Source organism: Scomber japonicus, chromosome 7 (assembly GCF_027409825.1).
Source record: "Scomber japonicus isolate fScoJap1 chromosome 7, fScoJap1.pri, whole genome shotgun sequence".
NCBI lineage: Eukaryota > Metazoa > Chordata > Actinopteri > Scombriformes > Scombridae > Scomber > Scomber japonicus.
Genome location: NC_070584.1, coordinates 12,532,982 through 12,552,352, shown reverse-complemented (window position 1 = coordinate 12,552,352; position 19,371 = coordinate 12,532,982). Strand labels below are relative to the sequence as shown.

The 19,371-nt window shown below is 39.3% G+C and overlaps 1 protein-coding gene across 1 annotated transcript; it reads left to right on the top strand.

The window, feature by feature from the left end:
* The first annotated feature begins 1,589 nt into the window (after window positions 1-1,589).
* Window positions 1,590-8,037, top strand: atp5f1d (ATP synthase F1 subunit delta). The gene is made up of 5 exons (XM_053322590.1): window positions 1,590-1,825; window positions 2,900-3,053; window positions 5,003-5,091; window positions 7,602-7,731; window positions 7,902-8,037. Exons 1-4 carry the CDS (start codon window positions 1,709-1,711, stop codon window positions 7,722-7,724), a joined length of 483 nt encoding a protein of 160 aa, XP_053178565.1. The 5' UTR covers window positions 1,590-1,708; the 3' UTR covers window positions 7,725-7,731; window positions 7,902-8,037.
* Window positions 8,038-19,371: the final 11,334 nt, after the last annotated feature.

Below are 19,371 nucleotides of genomic sequence, written 5' to 3'. Positions count from 1 at the left end.
TGCACAAACACACGCACAAGCACGCACGCAGCAGAGGCAGCACTCACCTACTCAACCATCCTGGTCCATGCAGGGGTGGAGGGGCAAAGCCAATACCGTGAAACTCTTCTGTGAGCTCTTTAATGTGGATTTTTTAAAGCTAAAAGTATTTATGAATGAAACCCCACTGCTTAAGACACGCCCACCACCCAGTCAGAGTCGCACCACGTGACGCGAGGAGTGAGGTAAAGCGGAGTGATTGAGGGCTTTTTTAAAAACGATCCTGATACTCCTATGATGCTCCAGTCAGTCTTCACAGCCCTGCACTCATACATAATAAAGTCATATAGTTCATTCTGCTCATACATTTGGGCTATTGCCTCTCTTATATAAAGTTTTTGAATCATTATATACATATTACATATTTAGCCTAACTAATTTTGTCTTGGTTATGTGCAGCCGACTGTAAGGTTTGTAAAAGTGGTGAAACAGCGCAGGCTCAGAAGTTAGTAAGTTAGTGAATGTCTGTGTGTGCCAGACCAGTAATGGCACACAAAAGAGCAACAAAAATGTCCCAGACGAGAAGGGGTCTGTGTAGTATGCAGACTGGCACGTGGTTATGTCGCCATCTAGTGGCAGTGTATGCCCAGTGGCCTCCTACATGAGAAGACAGTAGATGTGAGGAAATAAATATATATGTAATAATATATGTTGCCCCTTAAATCTTTAATCCTTTAAATTCATATGTAAACACAACAAAGAGTAAACATTGGAGAGTATTTCCGACTCAGTAGCTGAACAAGACCGTTTCATTGTGTGTTGGAAGCTAACAGTTTGCATAAAAAATGTTACCAGGATGATAGGCTACATTCACAAGTAATCCATCCCAACTAGTTCAGTGTAACTGCATTAAGTAATTATAAAATAAATGTAACTGTAATCCGTTACAGTTAGGCTATTTGTGAAAATATTGATGATAACAAAGGGCTGAAGTCAAACTTTTAAAATATTGATCAGGAGGGGGTTTTCCCCCATTTTTAAATATTCAAAATGTTACTACGCGTCACGTGGTGCTGTTTTTAATTATTTAAAAACAGTATTTTTAAAAAATATTTTGTAAATAAATCATGACGTGGACTTTATTTGGGGCACACTCGAGCTTAAATTGTGTCACAATTAAGCCCATGCCAGACTTTTGACTTTTTTCATAAAATATCTTTATTTATATTCAAAAATCTACATGAACTAATGAATACATTTTCAAATGAGAGATCGAAATTATCTCCCTTTTAAATCAGTATCCATGAAAAGCACCTGAATTTAGATGGGTTTACACGTAGGCTACACTTATCCAACAGTAAAACATTGGTTAGAAAATTAGAAAAATAATCAAATATAATCAGTTACATTACTTTTAAGACATTAGTCATTAAGTCATTGAAATAGTTACATAACTTATTATAATGTAAATATGGTACCTAGTAATTTGTAACCTATGCTATTTCCAAAGTAACCTTCCCAACCCTGACTACAGTACAATCTCAACCTTGACTGCACGTTTTCTTTCACTTAAAACTACAGTACCCAGCATCCTTTGCGCCACAGTAAAGCCTTATGGGAAGGTTACCAACGTCCTTGTCCTAGCGAGCCGCACACTGACTGCCTTCACGCAAGGGTTTGGGGATCTCAGTCATTCAGTTGTCCGTGTAAAAAAATCCGGTTTTCAGACATGATGGCAGCAAGATTTCTCCGTCGCTCCCTCCCTGTGCTCAGGCAGGCTCGCTCCTACGCCGAGGCTGTCTCCGGAGCCCCACAGATGTCCTTCACTTTCGCCTCCCCGACACAGGTAGCCACCAGGAGCTGTTTGCGAGGCTACTTGGGCCCAGCTAGCGTTAGCTAAACGGCTAACCGACTGTCATATTTAAATGCATCGTTAAAGCTCAACACCCGGCTCACTCAGAAGTTTTGTTTAATGTTCTTTTATTAGTGCATGAGTTTGCTATCATTTATTATAAGTTGTGCATTTTACGGAGCCTGTATGCAGAGCTTGCAGCGCTGCTAAGTTTAGCCAAGCTAGCTGTCATTCACTGTCTTTGACCTGCAGTCAGTAAGTATGCTTCGCTAAACAGTAACGACGGAATAACATCATGTATAGGCCAATGAACTAACTCATGTGCATCAGTATGTTCACATGTGCATGTGACATTAGCCTGGAATGAGACACATTGTCGGTGCTCGGCATGACATTTTAAATACACACCTCTAACCTTGAGGTTCATCAGTGGATACACCTCGTCCCACAAACATGTTTTACTAAATCCAGTCCACTGCTCCTCCAGTTTAAAGAGTTTAGTTTAATACAGTGCTCCATATCTTCCTTACATCAGGTTTTACATGCTGGTCTGATGTGCATATGATCAACTCACTAAAGGTTTTGTTAATGTGATGTGATGTTATTGTGCATGGCAAAGTGAATGTAAAGTTGATGATCTTGTTGTCTGAAGTTATGATGGCTATTGGGGAAAATCTCTGCAGTCTTCCTGTTTCTACAGTTTGGCAGCTGCATCTTTGGTCTGACTGCAATTGATTATGTTGATTTATTTACATGCTTAATTGTGTAAATAATGAGAAACATAAGATGTAGAAGACACCCAGCTCACTATCACATTACTATCAATCATCAGTTTAAAAATACTTATCTTTGAGGTGCCAGGAACAGTGAATGTTTAGTATTTTGCATGACAACTGACCAACAATTAATCATTAGAATGGTTGACAGTGTCAGTTTTCTCTTTATCAATTAAACTATTATTCTTCCAGCTCTACATTTGGTCAGTCACCATTAGTGAATGTTAAACTGTTGCAGGGCTAGTCCATAAGTCAGTGAATGTATCTGTGATCTCCTGTCTCATATCTGCAGGTGTTCTTCAAAGAGGCCAGTGTGAAGCAGGTTGATGTGCCCACGCTTACCGGTGCGTTTGGTATCCTCCCTGCCCACGTTCCCACCCTGCAGGTTCTCAGGCCTGGTGTGGTCACAGTCATCGGTGACGACGGTTCATCCACTAAATACTTTGGTAAGATTTTTGATTGATGGATTCCCTAGAGTATGCTCTGATATCACTGTATTATCAAAATTAAAAAATCCACAGTTGAACATATGTGTAAATGGTAAATTTAATAGTCTTTTAAAGGTGTCACTCGTGGTCTAGAGAAGCTGGTGTATATTGTACACCCCCTCCTCAGCTTATCCCCCACACACAATGATACTGAGGTGTCCTATCCATACAGATGTGACCCAACTTATTGGTACCTTTGCATTTTATTTAAATAATTTACCATTCACCCTAAACAATGTTGAAATAAAATTAAAAAAAATAAAAATCAATGCATGTCTATGGTTGACATAAAGACATTTAAAATAGCCTAGACAAAATGATTTATACCCTTTTTAGAAGAAGACAGACTAACATGTGTAGTGATCCTTTAAGCAGACTATTGAGTTCTAATTAGTGTCACAGGTGTTTTCAATCGTATAATCACACATGCAGCCAGTTTGAAAGGAGAGAATTACTCACTCTGCTGTTTTATGCCACTGTATGCATCACATTGAACATGGAAAACAGAAGGAAAACTGGAGAGTGGTCTGAAGACATTAGAATAAAGGTAATAGCCAGGCGCGATCAACGTTAAAGTTACAAGACTGTCTCCAAAGGGCTTGATGTTCCTATGACCACTGTTTCCAATATTATTAAGAAGTTAAAGGCTCAACAAACTGTAGCCAACGTCTCCGGATGTAGTCACAAGAGGAAAATTGGCCTCAGATTGAACAGAAGGATTGCTTGATTAGTCCAGAAAGAACCAAGGAAAAACTTCAAGAGAGATCCAAGCTGATCTTCAAGTTCAAGGTGCAATAGTTTTAAGTGGGACCATTTGTGACAGTCTGAATGAAAATGACTGCACTTGGCCAAAATGCATGTTGACCAGTAACAGTCCCTCTGGCTGAATGTGCTTTGGAGAAATGAAACAAAATTGACCTTTTTGGTAAATCACACCAGCTCTGCATTTACCTTCAAATAAGTGAACTCCATGCCTACTGTGATACATGGAACTACCAGTGGACAAGTGGAGAAACCTTAGAGAGAGTTACAGGAAGAGCTGTACTGCAGTTATTGCCTCCTAAGGCTGTGCTACAAAATATGAAGTTATGGGTACCAATATTTTTGACCATATATATTTGTTTTGTTGTATTAAAGAAGTTCAGTTTTAAATCAAAAGCAAAGTTTGAGTTAGTTTGATACCATGTAGTTCTGTCAGTTTCAACTTCATACAGAGAAAAAAAAGTTCTTTTTGGAAGGGCACCAATAGTTGGCCATGTTTGTATGTCAAGCTATATTTGGTATTCATCATTAATTTTGCTTGTAAAGAGCTCTGCCATCCACCTGGGTTTGACAGTCTGTTTGTTAACCAGACTCATGGAAGCTGTAATTGTTAAATCAAATCAAAGTTTTTCATATTAATATCCAAACACATATCTCTTCTCTATCTCTCAGTCATATTTGATCGGATGAACTGTAGTAAACGCCCCTGACTGCAGATTGCCATCAAACATTTGAAACTTTTTTACAAGTAGAGAAAAGACAGATTTTGATGTAAAAAAAAAAAGATCTTGATACATATTTTTGACAATATAACAATTAACACAGGGACACAGGATTTAAAAAAAAAAATAGTGTGCAGGTCATCTTTTTTCCCCAGCTAATACAATGATATGTAACTTAAAATGTACACTGAATGTCCCAGTATTGGGTTTCACATGTTAACAGATGAAAGAGAGTGACCCCTTGATGAGAAAAAACAACGTGGAACTAAAAGTAGCCTGGAAGGACTTTCGTTTTCTGTAATGCACATGGCATTGGATTTAAAACATTTGTAAGATGACTGTGTATTGGCATGTGTAGTTACACTGTGTGTGTGTGTGTGTGTGTGTGTGTGTGTGTGTGTGTGTGTGTGTGTGTGTGTGTAGTGAGCAGCGGGTCAGTCACAGTCAACGCTGATTCTTCAGTGCAGCTGCTAGCTGAGGAGGCCGTCCCCTTGGACCAGCTGGACATTGCTGTGAGTATAATCTCCACCTCATTTCACTCAACTACACATCCTCACTTAGGTTGTGCAGTATCGCCATATATACTGTGAAGTGGTAGACATTTGTCAACTATCAGATATTTAACAGTTCATACCTATAGTGTTTGTTTTTTGCATTTCATTCAAAAACATATCAAATGTAAAATGACCGACTGACTCTGTAAAATTTGAGATGAAATTAAATGAAATGAATAAATAAATCTGGATCAGGGGACTTCAAACTGATTCCTAAATTAATATATATATATATATATGTATATATATCTGGATCTCTTTCTTATCCATACTCCTGTCAGCTCGGTTCTTTATAAATGCTCTTACTGGTTGTTTTTCATTAGTGACTTTGTGGACTTTTGGAGCCTCAACACAGTGATGTACATCCCTGTGTGACTGGTGGAGACTGCTCAGTCAGTGGCCACTGTCAGAGCCAAGTTTCACTGATTGCCATAGTTTGTAAAATAGATTAATTTGTTGACCTTTCAATTATAGTAATATGCTGCACCATGTACAGCAACACAATGAAAAACTCCATAAGACTGAGGTACAAAGTTAGTATTAAATACAGAGTTAATTGATTGTTCTATTTTTATTGTATTGTACATGTGATCTTGTAATTATATCCACCAAGCAAATGTTTGCTTTAATGACTGGTGAGCTAATGGTGCCATTGATCGCCTCATTATAAACTGTGTAATGGTTTTTGATGGTCTTATCACATATTTTTAATGAGGTATAACTGCTGGGAATCAATATTTGTGGTATTTAACTGAATATGAACACAGCCTTTGAACTTGAGGACTGGGATTCATAATGTCACTACACAAGTTACCTAAGTCTTAATTAAGAGGTCAGTCTTGAAAATCTTATACGTATATAGAGCCTGAATTTATTCACATCTGTGTTAATTGAAAACTCATTGCATAATCAAGTTGTAACAGTTTTTTCAGTACTGTGTTCAGTCTTGATCACATATATCAGTACAATGTGTCCTTTTTAAAAACTGGTTTTACCCCACAGTTGGTCCTCACATCCTCAGTAGATTATTTAAATATAGCGCTTAAATAATTATGTACAGTCAGAGCCTGGTTGTTTTTGCCTGCTTTGTTCTTGGTCTATAAACAGACTCTGAATTGGTCTCAGTCTAAAATTGTGCTTCTCGAGACCGTGCTGCAATTATCTTTGTACCTGACAGGTCTTTAAGTGAGTCCATCCCAAACGGCTCTTTTGTTCTGCTCTTAGCTTTGAACGCTGTGCAGGTGAGCAGAAAAATAGATGCATTTGATGTTGTTGCGATGGTCTGAGTGTATCAAGCTCAATGTCATTCTTAATCAGATTAAAATGTTAAAGCAAGTAAGTATCCTCCCATCAAATCTCACATTTTGGGAAAACGTACAGAGGAGAATTTTAGAAGAGCAGTCATCTTGAAATCCCCACACGAAACTCACACAGTTCTTTTTTTGTCTTGTAGTTTCACTCTCAACGCATATATGTCTTCAAAATGTCAGTCTAGTGTGGCTTAGCCAATTCTTTATGGATCTTTTGTGTTTTTAATGAGATTTGTGTGATGGGTTTCCATATCTAGTTTGTAGAGGCATGCATAATTACTGATTGTTCACCCTGGTTTGTTTCCCAGCAGGGATATGGTCTTTGACAGCAGAGACAATTCTTTGAACCCACGCTAATTTTTTTTTTTTTTTTTTTTGGTCCCCTTTGGTTTTGATCCACTGCGCTGATGAGCACCTCCCAGTTGATGATTATCCATCTGATCAGTGTTGCAGTCGGACTTGAAGGCTGAGTCCTTGTTTAAATGTCAGTCTTGTTAATGCTAGGCTGTTATTATGTGCTCTCTGCGGTGTCTGTCTTTGACCTTGGGCAGTGCCAGTGTCACTGTCAAGTTGACTTCATAGCAGTAAATGAGTTATTTTTTTCCTTGTCGTCTTCCACTCTGCACTAACAATGCACACGGGCCCATGCTGTTAATAAGGAGGGAAAGGTCAGTCACTGTTGAGTTATAGCAGATGTGTCAAATCCCTACTGGGAGACCTTTAACTTCCAGCTATGTTTGGCATTTCTCGTTTCTAATCGCTACTGTGACAAATGGAGCTTTCATAGCAAAGAGGCAGTGGGGATTTTCTCTGCTCGTCTTTCTCCCCACTTCTTGCTCATTCTTGCTTTTCTGACGTCTACATCCCAGTTAGCCTCAAAATGTTTTCAAGATGATTAGAGTTTTGTCGCTCTTCTTCCCATTTTTCCTGAAAGGTACCTGAATTAACATCACAGGAAAGGCTGTGATGTCAATTCAAGTACCTTTTGGGAAAAATGGGTGGTCTTATGATTTTTCAGAATAACAAATCAGATATGCATTTTGATGTTGTATTTTAACTAATATTATGTTGTATGATCTGTAAATTTGTCCAAGAGCCTTGTATTGTGAGTGATTTATTGTTTGCTGTTTCACATCCTATTTTTCTGTCAATCTTTAGGCTGCCAGGGCCAACCTGGAGAAGGCCCAGTCTGAAATGGCTGGTGCATCCGATGAGGCAGCGAAGGCAGAAGTTCAGATCAGCATAGAGGCCAATGAGGCCATCGTCAAGGCTCTGGAGTAGACCTGTGGTATGACAGATCACTTATCATTAAGTTTATTAGTTTATTCTAAATCAGGATAATAATGCAGGGTACATGTTACCATTACAAGTGGAAATGTTAAGAGGAAATCATTGGTCACTTATATTATGTAATGTGTGGATATCAAACTGAGTCACTTTGTTTTTTTCCACTTCTAGGTAATCTTTTCTGTTTTCTTTGATGGAAATAATTCGTCCATCTCTGTGTTTCCAGCTCAGTCACGTCAGTGTCCAGAAGATTCCATACTTGCTTTGTACAGTGGATGAAATTACAAAATAAATTTATTTGGAATTACCTGCTGATGGCATTTGTGTTGTTTTTTTCCTCCTGTATTCAATCATAATTGTATATTTCATTCCTATAATGCACAAAGCCACTGGAGTTCTAATGACTTGCATAGATTTGATAATTATGTTGCTCTATATAATACAAACCTGTGTTGTGCAAAAGTAAACATAGTGACAGCTTGCAACACTCACTCAGTTTCTCCAGGAAATACTTTTCAAGTTAATTAGACTTAGTGGAAAAGACAGCACAAGTACAAAGAAAGCTGTCCACTTATCTAGATTGTGAGGGTTTCTGCCACTTGGGGGCAGCAGATATCAGCCATTTGTAATGGAGCATTTCAGATAATCAGATTTTTATATTCAACTTCTCATCAAACCACAGTTTCAGGGAATGAACTGTCATAACCACTGCTGAATATGACTATTTTCAAGATATCCCCAAGAGGATCTTCTTTCTAATATTGTACTGTGTACAATCTGGTGGTCGCTTACTCACTGTTACTGATGCAGGCCCGCTTGTGGCTTTGAGTTAAGTGGAACCCTCAGTCACTGCCTTGATTTTAACATGTTGGCTGCGCTTGTTTGTTATGAGTGATGACCTCAGGCTGCTGTGACAAGGCCAGGAAAAGTCCTTCTCTGCCCATCCTGTGGAAAACTAGGTCTTTCTCTTGTTTCATAACCACAGGTTTCAGCTCAGACTCACTCCAGGAGGCGCTGACCTCATTCACGTGCAGACTTGAGGCTTTCAGAGCAGAAACCGCAACCGGTTTATTTTGAATGTCAAAACTCTCGAGGGCCTTAAACAAGTGTGAGTACACTCTGAAAGTACCAGTGTTTACACACACAAGCAGTCATGACTAGCTAATGTCCATGGTGAAACTGCTACTTATTTGTTTTTAAAGCCTTATTATGTGCAAAGTCTGACTTAAACTCCAGAACAGGAACATTAATAGCTTTTTTTCTAGAAAAGAAAGAAAATATACTTCTATAATGATTGGAGACAATAAACACCATGTTTTAGAGCTGTCAGATGTTGAAACCTTTTTTCCCCACTGATTAAGCATGTGCTGTGTAGACTTGCAGACTGTGATTGAGGTCAGTATATTTTAATAAAAACTAGTTCTCATCACCTCTCACACATCCTGTTCTCTGTTCTCCTTTCCAATCTGTCTGTCTCTTTCATCAAAACCTTCCAACCAAACACAGACACACACACACACACACACACACACATATATACATGAACAATATACACTCATACTCACTCATCAGTCAGCCTGAGGGCCTGGACACATGTGAGTGAGTAACACTTCAGACAGGCAAGATGAAACGGTCGTGTCAAAACCACCACTTCTTTAATCCAGATTTATGATAGGAGGATGTTGAAACCGAGCTATATTCCATTCTCTTTTCTCTTTGCTCTGACACCGCTCTCATCGAAAGGAAAAGCAGAAAATGACCATGTGCTTTCCATGTGCACACTCTGTTCTCGCAGTTTGTGTGCAGTCATGTAGCTGAAATGGAGAGTGCAGGACATTCCATTTTTTTCAGGAAAAGAAGATACTTTAATAGTGGAACCAGTCTCTTTAGTTTGAAGCATGCTCATGTGTAGTTTGTGTGTAACTGGTGTATGTGTTTTTAGTAGCAATGAATAATTCTGAGTCAAAATCTTTCTCTGTTTGCAGTTTCCATTATGAAACCAAGCATGGATTTTAATCTCTAAACTAGCTACCTCAGCCACACAGCCTAATAAAGTAAATATCTCATAAATGACCTGTCTGACCTGAGTGTTTAAGTGCTCTACATTGATAAGGATGATGAGTATCCAGTGAGAGCCTTTACTTGAGCCACTGCGGTGTTTCAAAGCTGATGATCCCTGTGATAAGTCAGTGTCTATCTCCCATTGATGGCCATGTACTGTAATTAAAAGATTGCACTGTCTGCACCCCAGAGAGAATAACATACAGGCGATGATAATCCATGGTGTCATCTTCTGAGTGGTAGTCTTAACACAAAGCAGCTCCCAGTTTTGTGAGAGCCTCATTGGACTGTATATGAGTCTTCCATAGCAGGGATAAAACCCACCAGCCCATGAATCATCATATTTACGATGATGTCAATTCTAAAATTACAGTAGCGCAGTGTATTCTGTTAGAATGTAGCTTTCTTGTATGTAAAAGAAGCATGGACCACTGACGGCAATTTCAGCTTGAAAGCCTCCTAAATTGAAGTGTAAAATTACAACTTTAAATTATTACGTTAGCAAAGCTCTATCAGCACAGATTTTTGTGAGTATGTGCAACCGAATTATTAGAGTACTTAGATTAGGGTTTGGAGGTTTGGTGCCACTGGAGGAAAATTATAATTTGACCGTTCTTCAGAACCCAGGTCTTACATTTGTTACTGTTGTCTGACCATAAGTCAAAGATATTTACATTATTTTTTAGCCATGGCATGGGTTCAGTGATTAAATACCATTAACCTCAGTTGTACTTTGTGTTTGGCACTAATAGCAAATGTTAGCATGCTATCATTCATGCTAAACGAAAACTGTTAACATGGCAAAACTTTACCACCCGTATGTCAGCATGTTAGCTTTGTCACTGTTAGCACAGCTTTGTGAAATTTCATATGCTAAATGTGTAATTAATTCAAAAAAGCCAGGAAGCACAAAGTAAAAATAATACAAAATGAAATAGAAGTCAAGTAATGTAAATCATTCCGGCAGTAGTATCTGCAAAATGAAAGTGTTAGTTGTCCACATAAACTGTTTTTTCTTTTTTTGTGTGTGAAGATGACATCCTATATTTTTTGCCAAAAAAAGTCTCTCCAGGACACGCTGGAGAGACTATGTCTCTCGGCTGGCCTGGAGCGCCTCGGGGTCCCCCTGGAAGAGCTGGACGAAGTGGCTGGGGAGAGGGAAGTCTGGGCTTCCCTGCTTAGGCTGCTGCCCCCGCGACCCGACCCCGGATAAGCGGCAAGAAGATGGATGGTAATGTAAATATATGAGCTTATACATTCATATATTAGGAGGGGATGTGCCCGGGCATCTGTCACTGTAATGTTAAGAGCTCACAGTCAAGTAATGGGCAATAAATTAATCATAAAGCCAATGTTTCCTGAGGCACAATATTTTCTTTATGTTCTGGCAGACGCTCAGACATGACACAGACAACGTGATATTTCCCCATATGAATGTCCAGCTTTCAAATCGTCTTGATGTAGGCTGAGTCATCGGCTGTATGGATGGAGATATGGAGTGACTTTAACCTCATCAGACTTGAAACAGTAGATGAGAGTCTCTTACTGAATACTCCAACAAAAATCCTCTTCATCTCTTTTATATCAATGCTCTTATTAGCCTTTTGAAATCACGGGATGCACTTCACATGTACCCCCATTGACATCTCACTCCTCATGTTAATGATAATTCATGCAGCTGACAGCATAGGAGACCTGTTAATTTATCAGGCATAATTATGAAAAATATAACAGTGTAACAGGTGAATAATAAGGGAGTTATGTATAAAACGAAGGCGTGACAGATGAATGAGTAATCAAATTTTGAAAAAGGTGTGGTGACTAGGCAAAAACACATCAAGTTACCTGTAAACAAAAGATATGAGATCACACATTGAATGACTCATTTGCAGGGAATAATGTAATGGTTTTATTCACTAATTCAGCAGAACAGGTAAAAACAAACAGGGATAGTTCTTGTAAGGCTTAAGCCAAAAGATTTATAGTTTTACCTTTTCTGTGCAGTAGACTTGCCCAGTCTTGTCAAGTTAAAAAAATATTTACTTGCAATTTTTGATCATCTGCAGTGAAAACATTTTCCAGTGACAGGTGGTAGGTTACAGGATATTGAGAGCACCTGATGTGTGAAGGCAAATTAGAGACCTGAGAGGAAATTAAAGGTCCGGAAAATTTAAACGCTTTGAGCGATGCGCAAGCTATGAGTTTTGGGATGGCAATTTTCCACACACCAAAGTGCACCAAAATTACACATATCATCCAGCATGCATAATCATCTGTCTTGAAACTTTAATATATTGTGGATGTCACATGGCGTAGATACATAGACACTGTGACGGCAGCATTTTAGGGCTTCTTTCTTCCTTGTGGAAACTACATTTCCACCTGTGAGATATGGTCAAGCACGGCTAAGTGTGCATCAAGGGGGCGAATTGAGGCTCTGCAGCAGTAAGAGAGGATGGGAGGCATCCAGAGAGCGGTGCTGATTGAAGTTCTGACCTTTTGGTGGGACTGTGTAAAGAGGGGGCTTGCAGACTCTCAGTCAGCTGTCAGATACTGCATCCAGCCTGGTAGTGGGAGTAGGGCCCTGACACCAGCCTCCCACCACTCTGCCCTGTTTGTGTCATCCATCCCTCCATTCTTACAGCCTTCCATTCCACACAAGCACCCACCCACCCACCAAACACACACCACATGCACACACAGCCGGGCACGGCTGCAAACACTCACCCAGACACAAACATCCACACAAACACAAACATATTTCAGCTTGTGCCAGCTAGGTAACATTTCTACAAATAGCAGTGTGGGCATTTGGGAGAAAATTGCAAAGCCGCAAACGCAGCCTGCTGTAGGGGTGAGATAATCAGCTTTGTGGAAACAGCAAATGGCCCCTGAGTGGCAAGGCAGGTAATCATTGCACCGAGTGTTTTTGTGGGAGAGGGGAAGAGTGCTTTTTCCATCCTTATGTGTGTGTCTATGCATATTCGCACAGGAATAAGCAGCCTATTCAAAGACATGCAGGTATAAAAAAGTACCACCATACTCACTTATAAGCATAATTACCATGCATACACATACTGATGCCGTGGTCACTGCATATATACCACCTACACTGCATCTACGCCCCAAATAAAAATATTTAAAAAAAACTCAAAATAAATACATATTTATGCAGCCATGAAACATGAAGCTGCTCCAATTTGTGAGATACTGTCTGGTAAACTTAGGCCATACCAGCACAACATTAAAGAGAAACAAAAAGGTCTTTGTTGTGTTCAAAGCTGATCTTCCACTTTCTAAAAGCAGCCCAGGTGGGGCACATTTGCATAAGTGGCAGAAAACACAATGCAGATTTACCTAAATCTTGCTTGGATTTATTCTATATCCCTGGTCTACTTCCAGTTTTGCAGTTCTTTGATGATCTTCAACTCAATTACCAAAGAAAAACATCCACTTTTACATTTATTGTAAATTCAAGGCTCTAATTAAAAGGATTTGGTGGTTTCATGCACATTTTGCAACAACATGCATAAATGAAAGTGAATGGGTTTAATATAGATCAACAAAAGGCAATGCAAGCAGAACTAAATCTTCACTAGAAAAAGACTGAATAAAGAAAATGAGTGAAGTCTGTGAGAGACAATATGAGAATGACACAAGACTGACTTTGCCCGGGACAGATGTTTAAAATATAAATTTTATTGGCTTTCCCTGGAGCTACTGACAATAAGGATGCTAGTGGGTTCAGGAGAGTGCATCAGCAGGGTGGGACCCAACCTGTCTGTACAACAAGAGTGGGCGTGTGTGTTTGTGTGTGTGTGTGTGTGTGTGTGTGTGTGTGTGTGTGTGTGTGTGTGTGTGTGTGTTTGTGTGCATGCATATTTTATTTGCCAACAGAGAGAAGAGATTTATAAGGAGTGTCATGGTATAAGGTAAGACAAGGTCAGGCCACACAAACATGCATACTGGTGCCGCTCATGGAACTATGATGAGAGCAACTTGCCCTTTCACGCCCCTGCTGAAAGTACACACAGATCTATGTTTAGTCCTGAGGCTGATGAAGAGGCTCACTTCAGTCTGGATTTACATTTCCCGTGCGATTCTCTGTTGGAGCTCACTGTGTTAATCACCAACCAAACAGAAAATAGTACATTATGCTGAGTTGCCTGTTTTGAATCTGTTACTCTTCATGATCTGGCAACCTTATCGTCACTCAGTGATTGATCATGGTAGACAGGTGGTACACTTGCCACCTGTGTAATAGTTCATGTTAGCGTCATGATACAGCCCACAGTCCTTGCAGGGGGGCGGGCCACCTGAGCTGACAGCTGTAAACCAAAGCTAACAGTAGTACCAGCTGAATGCCGCTAATCCTGGCACAGACACTTGACTCTTCCCAAACAAGGGACCAAACGCTGATCCCTCAGTGCAGATGACGTCTCACTGCTCCACTGTCCTTTTGCGGTGTAGTCATCTCTTGGATGATCGTAATTTTCCTGTCCCAGAGATCGCAAACTCTTTCCCCTCTCCTCCTCTGTTCAGATCAGTCATACCCATGTGATTTGTCCTTCAGGCATAGGGTGTTTATCTGCCTCCTGGGACTCTTTCGCACACATTTTCCTGTAGCATGTCTTTAGCTGGGTTAAGCTGCTCTGCCCTCTGTTTCCAAAACATCTACTGGATCTGCCCAGGCACGTGAGGACGCATTCATACATGAGAGCATACACCATCATCATGGAAGTGCAGCCAGTTATTTGTTGCCCTTTTAATTGCATGGTCGGCACAGGTGAGGTCCTTGTTATAAGCTTGTGTGTGTAAGTACGCACATACCCAACCACAACATGCCAAAAGGGGAATTGAAGCAGAGTGTAAATAAAACCAGAGGAGCACCTCCGGGTTGCCTTTCCTTCCGCTTGAGCTGTGTTGAAACATTAATGTCATAGTATCCGTTCTTCCACCTGTGCTGTTTTGAAACTTTCCAACTGACACAGAATTTCTTGAAATTGCAAAGATGATGTAACCTTTCTTGAAAGTCTGTGTAATGACACAATTATTGGGTCCTTTATTAATTATTAATTCTGGTGTGGACAGTACCTGCACTTACCAGCATGTGAAATTATGTAAAGTACTGTGTTGAGTCATATACAAATTAGGTTGAAAAGGACACACGGAATAAACATTATTTATTTAGGTTTGAATTTGTGTAGTGGTATCTTCATAAATGTTCTTATAGCACATAGTCAATATAGTTGGGTATATTTTATGGCTTGAGCATTGAGAACTTTACCATGACTCATATCAATACACCATTAAAACAAATTCCTCAGAAATGCTTGTTCTTAGTAATCCATTACATTTTGCTTATTGCCTAATTATGTGACCAAATCATGTACTTCTTTTCATTGTCTTATAATATATTAACTGGCCAAAGAAGAAATTTAGATAGCAAAACATCCCCTCCCAATCCTTGTTGTCATATCATGCTGTACATTACATGTTTATTACATTATATTTACATTTCAAGCAGATTATTTAAAAGATTAATTAAATGTTGCATGCTTTCCAAGATGACTGATGAAAATGTATTCCCCTTTAACCTTGACCGGCCCAGCTAATCTTTCTGTGCTGGGTGACACACTCTCCTTCTCCCCAGAGTGACTGACAACTCATCATGGCTTCATAGTCACAAGCCCCTCACTGAAGCACTGTAGGAAAATATGCCAACAAGCTAGTTTCCACCTAGGACACCCAAAGCAGGCAAAAATAACTTCCCTTAACACGCACAGGCCAGCTCTGACATAGCTCAGGATTCCAGTGCTGGGGCCCCATGGTAGTGACCCTCCACAGCACCCATGAGTGGGACTGGGTAAAACAAAGAGCTCTTTTCTTTTTCTTTTTTTTTTTAAATATTTGAATGACAGATACAGTTCTGCATGCTTCCTATTTCTGACTTTTCTATCTCTGTATAATTAGAAAATGCCAATGTAGATCTCCAATGACCCCCTGCTAAATTCCTCTTTCTGCTCCACTTTCCTGCCGTGTCTTCCCCCTGATCCCTCTCTCCTCTACCTTGGATTTTCCAATCTAATTCAAGTCAAGTCAATCTTACAATCGGTATAGTAATAGAACATCCTCTATATTTGAAACCCTTGATTTACTCCTTGAAGAGAAAACTTTTAACCAGCATCTTGAATAGCACATAAATGACACTGACTCCAAAGAAATGTCCACAGATAGCATTACACAGAAGGTTGTTTACACTGCAGAAGTCCAAAATTCAACTTTACCCCATTTCACGGACAGCTCTCGTAACCCTGCTTTTAACGGCTGTCTTATCCATGTCTATAGCACGAGTTCAGCCCAGGCCAGACATCCTCTGAATGTAGCTACTGACTGATTCCACATGTGGAGGCTTGGGAGGTGGGGTTGTTCCATGACTCCAAATAGAAGGCCAATGTACCTCTCAAATGCCTCTGAAAAGGTCAGTTGGATGCATTATATGGATCTGTATAGAGGCACCTATACATATAGAAGACTAACTATTTATGGTCCTAATGTATTCATACAACCTTCAAAGTTTCAGCAAACATACCATTAAATAAGAGATTTCAACTTGATATCAGGCATGGGTAAATTTGTAATGTCCAGGTTAATAACAATTTTGATACAGTTTCTCTAATAGTAATTGTGTTACATCGGTATACTAATATGCTCATAATGTCAGTACTATCTGCATGTTAGCACTGACATTAGAAGGTATAATGTTTACTGTGTTCAGCATCTTAGTTTAACATGTTCACATGCTAACATTCGCTAATGGGTGCTGGATGGGTTTGGCATTCGTTTTTCAGGTATTTGGTCATAAACCAGAACAGCCTACTACTAGATGGAAAGTGAAGGGGTCTCCAAAGCTGTTATAATTCAGAAGGGATAGAACATCTTTACTTAATTTCATGACAACCCATTCCAAATCGCAAATGTGAACTTCATGGTGCTGCTAAATGAAAAAATAAGGGATCACCAAAGTCTATTCAATACATCCCTTGGGAACTATGAACACCTGCCCCAAACTTCATGACAATCCATCCAGATGATGTTGAGATATTTCAGTCTGGAGTGAAGTGGTTCGATGTGGTAGACCAAGTGTCCAACATTGCCATCGCTACAGCTACATTGCTACCATGGCTAAAAATGCCCTTGCAGGCCCAGAAATATAAATAAGAAGCATGCCTGCAAACAAGCCATACAGTGAGTTGATGCAAAATTATATGAATAAATTATTATTCTACAGTCTGCTAACCATTCTGAAGTCAAGAATAATTTTGATTGTCTTTGATGTAATAGTGAGCAATACTATTAAAAGGCAATTGTTGAGTAGATGGACTGAAGCAAGCCACCAAGTGTGTACACTCAATAGCAAAGAGTCACTTGTGAAATGTGAATGATCTTATCATGATGTCAATAAGCATAAAATCAGAATGGCCCTCATTAGCAATGCCTTTTCAAAGATGGTAATAATAACCATCTTCATATCTGGACTGAGACAGGCTTGATAATTATTTTCCAGTGCTAACCAACATACTGAAATAATCAATAAACTGTAATACATGACAGACCTTTCACACCCACAAAGATCAGAAACCCTTGAGTTAGCTTATCTTCCTGGTGATTTGCTAAATTAGTTTGATCTACTGATTGTATTGTCTAAGAAAACATTTTACTTTTGACACACTAGTGAATTTTTGCCTGTGCCCCCATGTGCAGTTTGAAATTACACAACCAACCCACCAAGAATGTGACTGATTATATATATTTTTCATCCACAATCTCAAACCTTCATGTGATATACACTGGTGAATGCATGATAAACACACCCTTAACAAGCAGTCAACACCAGATATGTCAGCTGGTACTGTATAAATAGAAACAACTGACTAATTAACCGTGAACTCATAGTTGGCTGACGGACTGTATCAAGTTACATCAAACAGAAAGAACAGACATGACTAAACATAGAAAAGGCCAAAGTCTGGTGGAGCGAGGTGAGGTTAGTTATCATCTGGTTTACACTTCAGCACCTCAGGCATGTTGATGAAGGTTAAGACCAGCATGATGCTGATGGACAGGGTGGAGATGACAACTGGACTCTGTCTTCTGTGGTTGTGTCTATGCCAGGTACTGAGCAGCTATTTTTAAATGCCCCTGGTTTCTGACATGTTATAACTAACTAACCCTGTCTGACCAATATAGTGCAAGTGCAACATAGTGTTATTATGTAAATAAGTAGGCTTTGTATTTGGATACTTAATTCATGACACCAATATATGGTTTCTTCTAATGGTAAAGACTGCTATAGATGTGTTTTAACCAGCTAAAACCATGCTACTGACTCAGGTCAGATAGTGGAGCCTAGAGTTCAAACCAGACATGGTGAAGCAGCTTTTAGCTGTTATGCTGCACACAACTGGAACAAGCTATCAGCAGCATTGTAATCAGCTCCAAATGTGAACATTTTTAAATCCAGCATCCAACACTTCTCTTCTCCTGTTATTATATGTTTTAATGTTTCAATGTTTTTACTATTATAGCGTTTTATTTTTATTTTTCAAATTGCATGTTTTTATGTTTTTTGTTTCCAATTCTTACTGTTAAATGTTTGTTTTATGTAAAGCACATTGAGTTGCCCCTGGATATGAAATGTGCTATATAAATGAAGCTGCCTCTCCTTGCCTTGCCTAATGTTTCTGCGAGGCTGTGCTTTAAGGTAAATGCTAATGTCAGGATGCTAACATTATTATGTTAAGCAGGTAAATAGAATTAGCACCAAACACAAATTACAGAATGTAGTACAAAATTAAACCTTGACCTGGTGTTGTTGACACTAGATGAAATGTTTAGGAATCATCCAAGTTATTGAATTTCATCCTGAGGATGCCTGTACAATGTATTGTGCCAGTGCATGTGGTTGAGATAGTTCACTGAATAAGTAGAAATATTGATGCTAGAGATAGAGAGAGAGTCTGGACTAATGTGGTGGACTGTACATGTGGCTGTCTAGTAAGTGGCAAAGTGCAAATACTATAAGTAGCATCTGTGTTAGAAATATGTGTAAGAATTAATATTTTTGACAACTACAATTATAATTATGAGTGACTTTTCTGTGTTTTAATGTCTTAAAGAATTGGAAGAAAACACAAAAACAGCAGCTTCAAAAACTATGATCATGAGTCATGTGGTTAAAAGTCATCTTTTATAATTGCTGAAACACGAATTTGACTTTCCACAGGCATGGGTTGTTGCTGACTTGAGGATCACTTCCTGGTTTTGTACCTATGTATGACAATGGCCATTTCTGATTTGTGTTAAAGAGCAACAGGATACTCGAGCTGTAGGCGTTGGAGCTGTCACGATAGAACAAATGCTGCCTTGCTTCAGGAGAGAGTTAAACTGAAACCTTGCCTTTGATCAGTGGTTATATAGATACAGAGGGTCACTGCGGTCTTCCCTGTGTGACTCACTTTTGCTCCATGGTATTCTGCCCATACACTGTAAATATTTAACCACACGTCATTGGTGGCAT